Below are 10,907 nucleotides of genomic sequence, written 5' to 3'. Positions count from 1 at the left end.
CACCTTCCCTCTTGTGGAGGCAAGACTTGCCAAAGGCTCGGGTAATGGGGTCAGGGGACTTCCTTCATCTGAAAAAATGCCCCAGCAGACACATGTGCTCCTTCACCCCTGAGAGTGAGGAGCCTGGAGCTATGGCACTGGCACAGACCCCTCAGGGCCACAAGGGACACACAGGGGTGGGTCTGGACCCTCCTGCTGTCTCCGGCTAGAGCAGCATTGTGAAATTCAGACCTCAGAGCCATGAGCTTCAGAAAAAAACACTTCTCTGTGTTTTTTACCACAGTAACCAAGCAAAAAAACAGTACACAAAGCACAGATAGGACAGACCACCAGCTCCCTGGAGCCCCAGTGCAGAGCCAGCCCCACCATGTGCAGGGCACAGAGGATGAAGGTATCTCTGCCCCTTGATCTCTCACACATCCAGGGCACACAGCCCCTGGGCTCTCTCTAGCTGGAGGCAGTTCAAGGCCATAATGGCAACATCTTGCTCTGGAAAAAGTGCATGGAAAAACCCAAAGCTAAACAGAGCTGAGGTTTTTTAATTAGAAAAGGACATCTATTCTGTTCAGTCCTCTGGGAATCCAGCTTCATCACAGAGTAATTCTAAGTCTTGAAGGCCTTGTGCCAGTCAAGTGCAGGGAGACCTCAGCAGATGGGTATGGGGGGCATGACCAGGTCAGCTTGAAGTGTCCTGGGCTGCTGCCCCAAGGAAATCCTGTATGCTTCTGGCAAGAGGCTCACTGTGAGGGAACATTGCCTGCTCCAGACACGAAACCAGGTACAAAGGGAGGGGCCTGAAAGAGAAGGAAAGATGGCAACAGTGAGGACTGCAGCATTCTTTTGCCATGCCTTAAGACATTTGTTCTGCAGGTCCCCCTGCTCTACCTGCCTCTGCCCTCCCCATCTGGCTCCATGTCAGCTCTTCTGTGCCCTAGGGAGTCCCAGCAGAGTCACAGCCTGTGGCCTCTCAGAGAAGTCATCAGGGAAGGCTCCTCAGACACCTAAACTGCCCTCACAGCCTGACAGACAGTTTGCACTGCTGGACGTGAGATCTCACCCATCCCTCTGCACACCTTTCCTGCCCTTGTTGCTGCCCATCCTCTCCAGGGGAGCCCTGGCAGAACTTCTGCCACTGGGCAGCCGCCTCCTGCTTTCGGTTCAGCTTCCACAAGGCCTGCACCAGGTAGGAGGCAGCAGCTGGGTCACCTGCAAGACAGGAAGAAGGATCAGCCCTTAGCAGAGGAGGAGCAGGTCCTCAGCACTGCTGTGGATTGCAGGGTATTACAAAAGAAGCTGAGAGGCCAGACATGGGCAATGAGTGTGAGGAGAGTGGTGTAATGGGGAGGAGGCCGTCCTGGCTGTGTCACAGGCTCTGATTAACCCCAGAGCTGGCAGCCAAGGCAGATGGCATCAGCCCTGTGGCACAGCCTGCCACACCTCTCTTTGGACACAGACAGGGGTTTTCCTTGCAGGCATGTCTGCACCTCCAAAGGGAGGCAGCCACAGGCAGGACTGGGACCAGCAGGTCTGACAGATCCTGGTGAAGCTCACACCTTTTCAGCATGTCAGAGCACTGAACAGGAGAGAGCAGCCCTGTGAGCAGCACTAGCTATGCCTTGGCTGAGCTTAAGACATGAGTGCTCTTGCTCCCTTTGCATTTCTCAGTACTTTTGCTCTGTACTGCCAGGCATGGACATGCTGCTTCCTTAGGTGAATCACAACTCCACTCCTCTGTTCTGGGAAAGCAGACCTGTCTGGGAGAAAGTTGGCTGTACCAGGCTGGGATTGAGGTATGAAAATTTCCAAGCTTGTCAAGGCTCTGATATAGTCCTCTGACAATAGTTTAGGTCTGTTTCTCCATGGCAGTGAGCTGACCAGGCCCCACAGAAGTATCTCTAGTATGTAACATTGCTAGTGGCCCTACTGTTGTCCTTGACACCTGAATAAATGTGGAATAAAGCGTAAGACCTTCCTGCTGAAGACAGCAAAGCAGCCCAGGACAAATTTGTGGAAATCCCTCGTGTTCTTCACCAAAATGAGCCTCTTACCTGGCGAGATCTGCAAACTGTGCTGGAAATCCAACAGGGCTTCTTTGTGCCTCCCCAGCTCCAGGAACTGCGTACCTCGCCCAATGAGAGAGAGCAATCTGATCTTCTGGAGCACCTCCACTTCTGCCTGGAGATTCTCTGTCATGGGAAGACACAAACATCTGAAGACAGCATCCTCCAGACGTTCTCTCCCTTGTTCCCAGGAGGCTGAGCTAGGTTAGCAGTCAGGACAGGCCAAGAATTTACCTGGGCTGCTCATCTTCCAGCTTGAGAGACAAATGGCAAAGCTGAGCCTCTCTGCCAGACTGGAAGAGGTTGGGAGGCAGCAGAGGAGGGTGGGGGGAAGGATGTCAAGAGGCCAGAATGTTATATGGCTGTGGTGAAAGTGACCTCAGCAGCAGCCTGGCCTTTGGCTGCCCCTCTGCACCACTGGCATATACCTTCCCCAAAAACTGGATTGGAGAAGCTTTCTAGTTCACCGCCCATTTAACTGCTACCTTGACAGTGAAGAAGGAGGCAGAGCCAACATGCAACTTTGCTTCAAAAAACCAGCCAGTCTCTTCAGAGGCTTCAGCACGGCCCAGAGCTTTGCATCCTGGGACAACTGCCTCTTGCCAGAGTGATGCTGGGCCCACCACCTTTCCCCTCTACCTGCTGCTGCCAAGCACACAGATCCTGACCCAGACAAGGTCCCACACAGGCCCACCTGTGCGGTGTCCTACCTGTCCGTTTGACACCAGACCCATGAACCTGGACACGCAGGAGATCACTGAGGCACCTGTGGGTGAGAGGCCAGAGAAGCTTTGGAGCCACTCCTAGGCTGTCAGGAGCATCAAGTTGTCAGGGCAGCCTCAGTGCCGTGCTGTGTCCTGCCCTGGCCCCACCATCCATTGCTGCCTGCTGGGGAGGCCCCATCTCCCAGCAAGGCTTTATCACCTGCTGAACTGTGTTACAGCTTCCTTGCTCTTGCCTAGCTTGGCCCATGCCCAGCCCTGGTGCAGGTATCCCGCTGCTCTCCAGGCAAGGCAGGACAAGCTCTCCTTCTTCTGGGACAGGAGTCCACCCGCAAGTCCTGCCTCTGGCAATGGGCACTCTGGCTGTTCCAGCCTCTCCTCCACTTGTAACACCCGTGGAATGAGGTCAGTCGTCCGGCTGATGACCTCCTCACACACAGTTATGGCATCCTGGTGCCTCCCAGCCAGCTGCAAGGCAGACGCTGCTTCCAGGAACACCTCTGGGATCCTGGGCAAAGCTGAGCTACCATCCAGGGGAACCTGGGGAGCAAAAGTGACATCAGTGCTGCAGAACTGCAGAGTTCTCAGCCAGGCAGAATGACTTTGCATACTGGGAACTGTGCATACTGCTGCTGCCCAGCAAAGCTCAAGCCCTCTCCCACGGTAACTGGAGCCTGGTGGAGCAGGCAGAAGATGGGAAGCACTCACAGCTCAGCAGAGTCAAGGCATCAAATACCTACTCTGGAAGTGAAGGACACCCAAAATCAGGCTGTCAGCTGCTCCCCACAAGGAAGGGGAACCTGTGTCTCCAAACAGCAGTGGTGAGTGTGCTCTGGTGTGGATCCAAAGGCAGACATGCCAAAGGTTGGGGGTGCTAGCCCCCACCTCATTTCCTTCACATCAGCCCCTGCTTCATTTCCTTCACATCTCAAACTAGACACTGAAGCCTGGAGTCCAGGGCTGATGTCTGGGCCCAGTCTTTGGGACTGGGTTTGGATCCCTCCAACCTTCAGCCTCCAAGTCACCAAGGGAGCTCTTTATCAGGACACCTACTTGCTGCTGCAGCCCCTCCTGAAGGAGAGACAGCAAATCCAGATAATGATCCACTGCATCAGCCACCCTGCAACAGGAACAGGAAATGCATTGGAAGCAGAAGTGCCATCAGCCAGGTGAAACCTGGATTGCCAGCCCACAGTCTCTCCCCCTGCACCACACCCACCCTGTTCACAATCTCTGTGCTTTGAGCAGACCTATGGCAACGGTACTGAACTGGACCATTTCCAGGAGCACAAGGAGAACTGAGAGGCCAAACAAGCAGCATGCTGCAAGCAGACCAGAGGCACTGTTACCTCCCATCCTGGAGACACCGCTGTGCCAGAAGGTACTTCACTTCAGAGGGGTGGTGATGGCGAAGGAGAGAAGTGAGTACTGGTGTGTGGACAAGCAGCTCTGTTTGCATTAGGAAATAGGGACTAGAGGAAGCAGCTGCTGGAGGGTTTTTTCCCAGAGCCTGTGAAACAGGAACAGAAAATATTATCAACACTACACTGGTCAAGTCTCAGGCAGCTGCAGTCTTTTGTCCCTTTTGATATTTGGAGATGCACCCAGGCAAGCAGAAGTGCTGCACTTCACAAGCATGGCTACATTATTCTCACACTGCTTCCAGCACGAGCCATGAAGATCACACAGGGGCAGGCAGACTTCTGATCTCCACTTGGCACCAGGAGATTTGCAAAATCACCCAGATCACCTCAGGTTTTTAGTTCAAGGTGCTTTGAGCTGCCTGGAATACCATATCCAATTGCAGCCACAGACCTAGTTACACCATTTGTAAGGAGAGAGTCTCCTCTCCTCTCTGTATGTATCCGACAGTTTTTCAAACATCTGAAGAGATAATTCAAGGTCTACTGCTGTGACCTATTCTCTCAGGCAGGTTCACACAGCTAATGCACACTGCCTCACTGCTGCCAAAATCTGCCCTTAAAGGCCTCTTTAGTCTTACATACTTTACTAATGGATTGATACTTTCTGACTTGACAGTATAACCTTCCAAGCCACCACGAACATGAACTAGGACCCAAGGTCTTGCCACATCCAAACGTGGTGCTTAGCAGGAATTTTAGATCTCGCTGGACTCCTTCCTGCCACGTGCTGAAGGCAGCACCATGCTATTTTGGGCACCCCTTCCAGGGTCAAACAGCCCCCCAGAAGGAAGAAGTCTGCTTGGAGTGCCCTGCAGGCTCTGCTGGGCAAAACTCATCTGAGAACTACAGGAACCAGACAAACCTCGTAGAGCAGAGTCAGGGCCTGCATCTCCGCATCAGTCTCTCCCAGTTCATGGTACACTGCTGCCACATGGGACAGGGCAGGAAGGCACTGGAAATCTACCTGGAGGGCCCTTTTCAGGTGCTGAAGAGCTGTCTGAGGCTTGCCCTAGGTGGATGGGAAGACATGGATGTTGAAAGGACATCTTGCTGATGTCTTCACTGTTTGGTGGGATCCAGATTCTCACTCTGCTTCCCCAAGAGATCCCCACTAAGCAGGGCAGCATTTTAGCCAAAGGCAGCCCTCCTTAGGTTAGTTTTTCAATTTATCTCTCTCTGCAGCAATACTTTGCAAACAGCCAAAATCTTTGCTGGGATTTTACAGCCTGTCCAAGGAGGCTGGGGCCACAAGGGTAATTTCTGCTCAAGGCCTTCCCTCCCTGTGGAGGCTTTGGACCACGGAGGCATTGTGGGCACCAGCCTGAGCCTCCCCACCCCACAGCTGCCTTTCCCCTCTCTGCTGGCATTACCATTCGCTGAGCGCAGCAACCAAGGCAGGTGTAGATCTGGGCCAGCATCTTCTTGGAGCAAAATCCTCCTGCAGCTTCCTGAAGGAGGGAAAGGGCGGTGGGGAAATTCCCAGCCTCCAGCTCCTGCAGCCCTAGGACAGACCCAATATCTTGGCTCTGTGGCTCACCTTCCTGTCTCACCTGGCCCCAAACAATCATGGTGCCCTTTTCTTCCCAGTGCCATAGGGACTTGCCTGACCCCCTCCAAACCCAGCAATGCACAGCAGGATAGTGCCAAGCTGCCATCTTTGCTTTAATGTTTTTGCAAGAGAACAAATCACTCAATGGAAATATCCAGCAGAAACAATAGCAGCTTCAAGTCCAAAATGCCTCCTTTGGCCCAGAACAAGGACAGAGGTATGTGCTGGACAGGTTCACCTCCACATTCATCCACAATGACAGCAGTGCAGATGGGGAAGTACATGTAGAACCTCAGAATTTTTCCAGCACATCTGGGTCATTTCCCAGCAGGATGCTTTGGAATATCAATTAATGGATATTTATCACAACTGGTTATTTGCTTTTCCTTCAGTCTTCTTTTCAGGCTTCCCTCTGAGGCTGCTCTCACATAGCAGCAGCACATTCACATCTGCCACCTCCCTGCTGGAAGTGCTGGTATTGAGTACTTTGGCTCCAGCTCTGTGGGCCAGAGCTTCTGCCCTCCCTCCTGGCAGGAAGGTCCTGTATGACCCCAAGCACAGCAAGGCAGCACTGCCTGTCCCCAAAGCTGCTGGGGTTGTCAAAACAGTAAAGGAGAGAAAACAGGCAGGATGGAACACAGCAGCCAGAGGAGACCCACTGCCTGCTGTGACACCAGGCTACAAAGCCTCACAACAACTTTGTGTGGCTCTTGCAGTACCATAATCTGATGGGAACAACGTGCTTGCAACAAGGCAGTTCCAGAAGACAGAAAGAAGAAAGGAAAATCTTCACAAATCCCCTGGCAGCGTTCTGCTTTAAGGTCACTGCAGGGCTCAGACACCTCCCCTAAAGTCACAGACAGGCAGAGAAGCCCTGTGATAGTGCAGAGAAAGGATGAGCTGGGGAAAATCAGGGAAGGTTTTTGAATATGGAATGTAAAGGTTGAGACTTGGAGGCTCAGCCCAGGCCTGCTTCCAAAGGAACAGCCCAAAAAACCCCACAGGCAAGTTTGCTTGGGAAGAGAAACCAGGAAGGGCAGGGAAAGTGGTCCTGGGACAGAGCAGCAGGAGACTGCTGAGGCATGAGTACCTGTCCCCCACAAACCTTGCAGGAAGGCTGCTGCAGTGCAGAGGATTTCCTTCAAGTCCTTGGCGCTTTGTACAAGGGGCAGGGAGGCTCCCTCAGGAGGGACCTGCCATGCCTTGATTACAGAGAGGAGTTCATTCTGCCCCTCACTGCAGTGAGCTCTGCTGGGGTCCTGTGAAGGCACAGAGGAGAGAGAGCAGAGAATGCTGAAGGGAAGCAGGAAACACTGGTCCAACGACACAGAGAAACATGTCCCATCAAACCACTCAACACTGCTCCCTATGGTGTGAGCAGACTGGGGACCAGCATTCTACCATCTGTTCACTTCAGCTACAACCCCCTTAGTGCACTGATTCCTGCCTGGCCTGGGGCAGCACCTCCCCACCCCAGAGTGGGGTGCACCTCCTGGCATGCAACAGATGCTTGCTGGAGTTCATTCAAAAAGATGGGACCCATCAACAGCCTTTTGATCAGGGAAGAGTTCTGCATCCCCCTGCTGTTCCCTACAGAGTCTGCAATTCCATCTGCAGCCCTCTTTCAGCCTGCCCAAGTCTCCTGTCTGACTCACAGAGGTCAAGGACCCACACAGGCAGAATATTCTGGAATCCATTAACAGTCTCAGCGCCATTAGGCTATGCTGGGATGCCAGAGGGAGGATTAGTCATGCTGACTGGGCAGCGCTGATGGGTTCAGCTGTCCAGGTGCCACAACAACATTTTGCAGAGTGAGTTTTAAGACAAACAGAGGCATCTGCCTGTGCCCAGTTACCTCAGCGGTGCTTAGGAGCTGGAAGAGACCAGCAACACTTCCCAGCCGGCTAGCTGCCAGCCACCAGGCTGCCTGCAGGGCCCCGAGGCGTTGCAGAGGTGCCTGCAGCTCCTCCACGGTTACCTCCTGCAGCACCTTTTGCCACAGCTCCTCCATGCCAAGATCCTGTCCACAGGCCCCACAAGCCTCCAGAACTGAAAAAAAAAAAAACAAACAACAAGCAAATGACCTAGAGCTGTGAGACAATGCATTGGTGCCCTGTAACAGACACTCTGGATGCATGAGGGAGAGAAAGCCTCAAGAAAGCACAGGCTCCTCGTAGCCATGAAAGGAATGGAGTTGCTGGCCTGGCCTCAGCAGAATGGAAAACAAGCTCTAAAAGAGTGGAGCTGACAGCAGCACACTTAGGAGGCAACACACAGCACAACTCCGCGTTAGACTCTGGCTCTGCTGAGCCCTCTTGAAGTCACTTCCCCTCAGGTAAGCATGTGCCAACACTGCAGATCTACCTCTGAACTGAGGTGAGTGAGTTTTCTTTGAAGGCAGCACACCATAATTAAAGAATATATGTATCTTCTACTGTCACTAAAACTTTGCTAGAGACTTGGCACCTTATACATTAAAAAGTCTTATTTCCCTTAAAACCTCCAGCCCATCCCTGCAGGCAGCAGCAGGCAGGCAGCTGCACATTATCCCTGGCCACATGCCACTCCACCTCCAGCACTTACAGGCAGAGCCGGCCTGTCTGCTCACACTTCCCCCCATCCCTAGCCTTTCCAAGCACAGCCAGGCATGCTTGCCCACAGTTTCCAGGTGGAGCCAGGCACGTCTGCTCACAGTTTCCCCCACCTCTTGCCCTCCCTGGCAGAGCCAGGAGTGTCTGCTCAGAGTTTCTGCACCTCCAGCCAGTCACCAAGTATCTCCAGAGCACAGAGAATGCTCTCCTGACCCCAAGAACTCCCCATACAAAGAACCACATCCTTACCCCTGAGGAGCCCCTGGCATAGTCCTTCTGCTTCTCCTTTGATGGCAGAGTCAGAAGCACCCACAGTGCAAAGCAGGGAGTTGTAGAGGACAGTGAGTTCCAGAGGCAGGGCAGGGAGGGCAGCTGGCAGCCCTATGGGCACAGACAACCCAACAAGAAAATTAGTTGGCTAACAGTAAACAGCCATCCACGTTGAGGTCGCAACACCTGGCTTGGCAACAAGAGAAGTGGCTTGGCAAGAAGTTTTTAGTGATTGTGGTGTGATTTAGGCACTGAGGGACTGCAGCACACAGACAGCATATATTGGCACTCTAGGTGCCAACACTGCTTTAGACATCCATTCCCCAGCTATCCAAATGCTGCAGTCCTCCAGGAGTTAGGCCTTTCAGCTCTCCCAGAAGAGCATCACAGCCTACTCTGTTCCAGTACACATCCACCCTTTCACACACCGTGTCTCTCTCCTTACCACGGAATCACAGAATGGGTAAGGCTGGAAGGGACCAGTGTGGCTCATCTGGTCCAACCTCCCTGCTCAAGTAGGGCCATCTCAGAGCACATGGCACAGATTGTTCTTGAGTATCTCCAGTGAGGGAGACTCCACAACCTTTCTGGGAAATTTGTTCCACTATCCAGTCATCAGGGTAAAGTTATTCTTCATGTTCAGGTGGAACATCCTGTGCATCAGTTTCTGCCCACTGCCTCATGTCCCAGTGCTGGGCACCACTGAGCAGAGCCTGGTCCATCCTCTGACACCTCCCTGCAGACACTGATAGTGATGAGGTCCTCTCTCAATCACCTCTGCTCCAGACTGAGCATGCCCAGATCGCTCAGGCCTTCCTTGTAAGAAAGATCTTCCAGTCCCCTAATTATCCTCATTTTCCTCTGCTGGACCCTCTCCAGGAGCTCCGTGTCTCTCTTGCACTGAGGAGCTGAGAAAACTGGAAATAAGGCTGCCTCACCCTGGGCTTTCTCTGTACCACACCTGTGTCAGAAAGCCTCTTCCCTGACCTCTCACAGAAAAGGCTGCCTCACGTTTTTGTTTTATAGAAACTCCACAGCTCTGTCCAGCAAGTTAAGGTGGAGTCTGTGGCTGGACAGTAACCCTTTTGCTGGCCCAGTCAGCACAGGGCAACAGGGATCATTTCACCCTGGCTTGTTTCCAGCACTGGGATACTAGACCTACAACTGGAGGAGCAATATTCATAAACAAAAACACAAGAAGCTCCACCTCAGCTTGAGGAAGAACTTTATTCTGTTGCACTGCAACAGTTGCCCAGGGAGGTCCTGGACTGTCCTCTCTGGAGACGTTTAAACCCCACCTGGATGTGTTCCTGTGTCACCTGCTCCAGGTGGCCCTGCCTTGGCAGGTGGATTGGACTGGGTGATCTGATTTTCAGACATCCTTTTCAACCCTGATGATTCTGTGATTTGCAGGCCCCGTTCAGCACTGGGCAGTGGGAACCGTTTCACTCTACCCCATTCACGCGTTTGTTTCCAGCACCGGGATACGGGAGATGCCCGGGAGCCGGTGCTTCCGTGCCCGCACGCTTCACGCCCGGGACAGCAGCGGGAGGAGAAGGCGGGGCACGGCGGCCGCCACTCACCACGGATGCTCAGGAGCAGCTCCCGGAACTCGTCTCGCTGCCGCCGCCGCACTTGCCGCGCCTCCGCGCCGCACCGCGCCGTCTGCAAGGGACGCACTTACCGCCGGCCCCGCCGGGGAGCGGCACCGGCGGCAGCCCCGCGGCTCGGGGAAGGGAGAGGGGGGAAGGAAGAGGACGTGCCGCACCGTCCATCGCTCGACCAGCGCCCGGCTGCGGGCGGCCCAGGCCTGCAGGCAGCCCCGCTCCGGCTCCGGCTCCGGCTCCGGCTCCGGCTCCGGCTCCGGCTCCGGCTCCGGCTCCGGCTCCGGCTCCGGCCCCGTCCCGCGCCGCCGCTTCATGGCGGCCGCCATCGCCCGCCGCCGCTTTCCCGCCCTCGCCGCCGATTGGCGGGAACGGACGTCACCACGGCAACAGGGAAGCACGGGGCCGAGGGGGCGCGCGCCGGGAAGGCGGGGGGCCGCGGAGGGACAAACCTCGGTGCAAGGCGAAAACACCGAGCCACAGAATCAGCTACAGAATACCCCGAGTTGGAAGAGATCCATCAGGTCACCGGCTCCAACCCCTGGCTCCATGCAGTATCCGATAGGAAACACACCACGTGAGCTGTCCAAACGTTTCTGGAACTCCAGCAGGCTTGTAGCAGTGACCCCTACCCTAGGGAGGCTATTCCAGTGCCCGACCCTCTCTTGGAGAAAAGCCTTTTCCTAA

At 54.3% G+C, this 10,907-nt stretch overlaps 1 protein-coding gene across 1 annotated transcript; it reads right to left on the bottom strand.

Annotated features, from left to right (window-relative positions):
• Window positions 1-659: 659 nt before the first annotated feature.
• On the bottom strand, window positions 660-10,549 carry FANCG (FA complementation group G; the record flags this gene model as incomplete). Its single annotated transcript, XM_083883162.1, has 14 exons — window positions 660-794; window positions 1,074-1,206; window positions 2,049-2,186; window positions 2,771-2,826; window positions 2,985-3,322; window positions 3,836-3,902; window positions 4,132-4,292; window positions 5,069-5,215; window positions 5,577-5,707; window positions 6,861-7,014; window positions 7,611-7,804; window positions 8,596-8,727; window positions 10,200-10,281; window positions 10,385-10,549. 14 exons carry the CDS (start codon window positions 10,547-10,549, stop codon window positions 677-679), a joined length of 2,016 nt encoding a protein of 671 aa, XP_083739288.1. The 3' UTR covers window positions 660-676.
• Between the last annotated feature and the right edge of the window lie 358 nt (window positions 10,550-10,907).

The sequence above is a fragment of the Zosterops lateralis genome, assembly GCF_965231275.1.
Source record: "Zosterops lateralis genome assembly, chromosome: Z".
NCBI classification, from domain to species: Eukaryota; Metazoa; Chordata; class Aves; order Passeriformes; family Zosteropidae; genus Zosterops; species Zosterops lateralis.
This window is presented reverse-complemented; position numbering and strand designations above follow the sequence as displayed.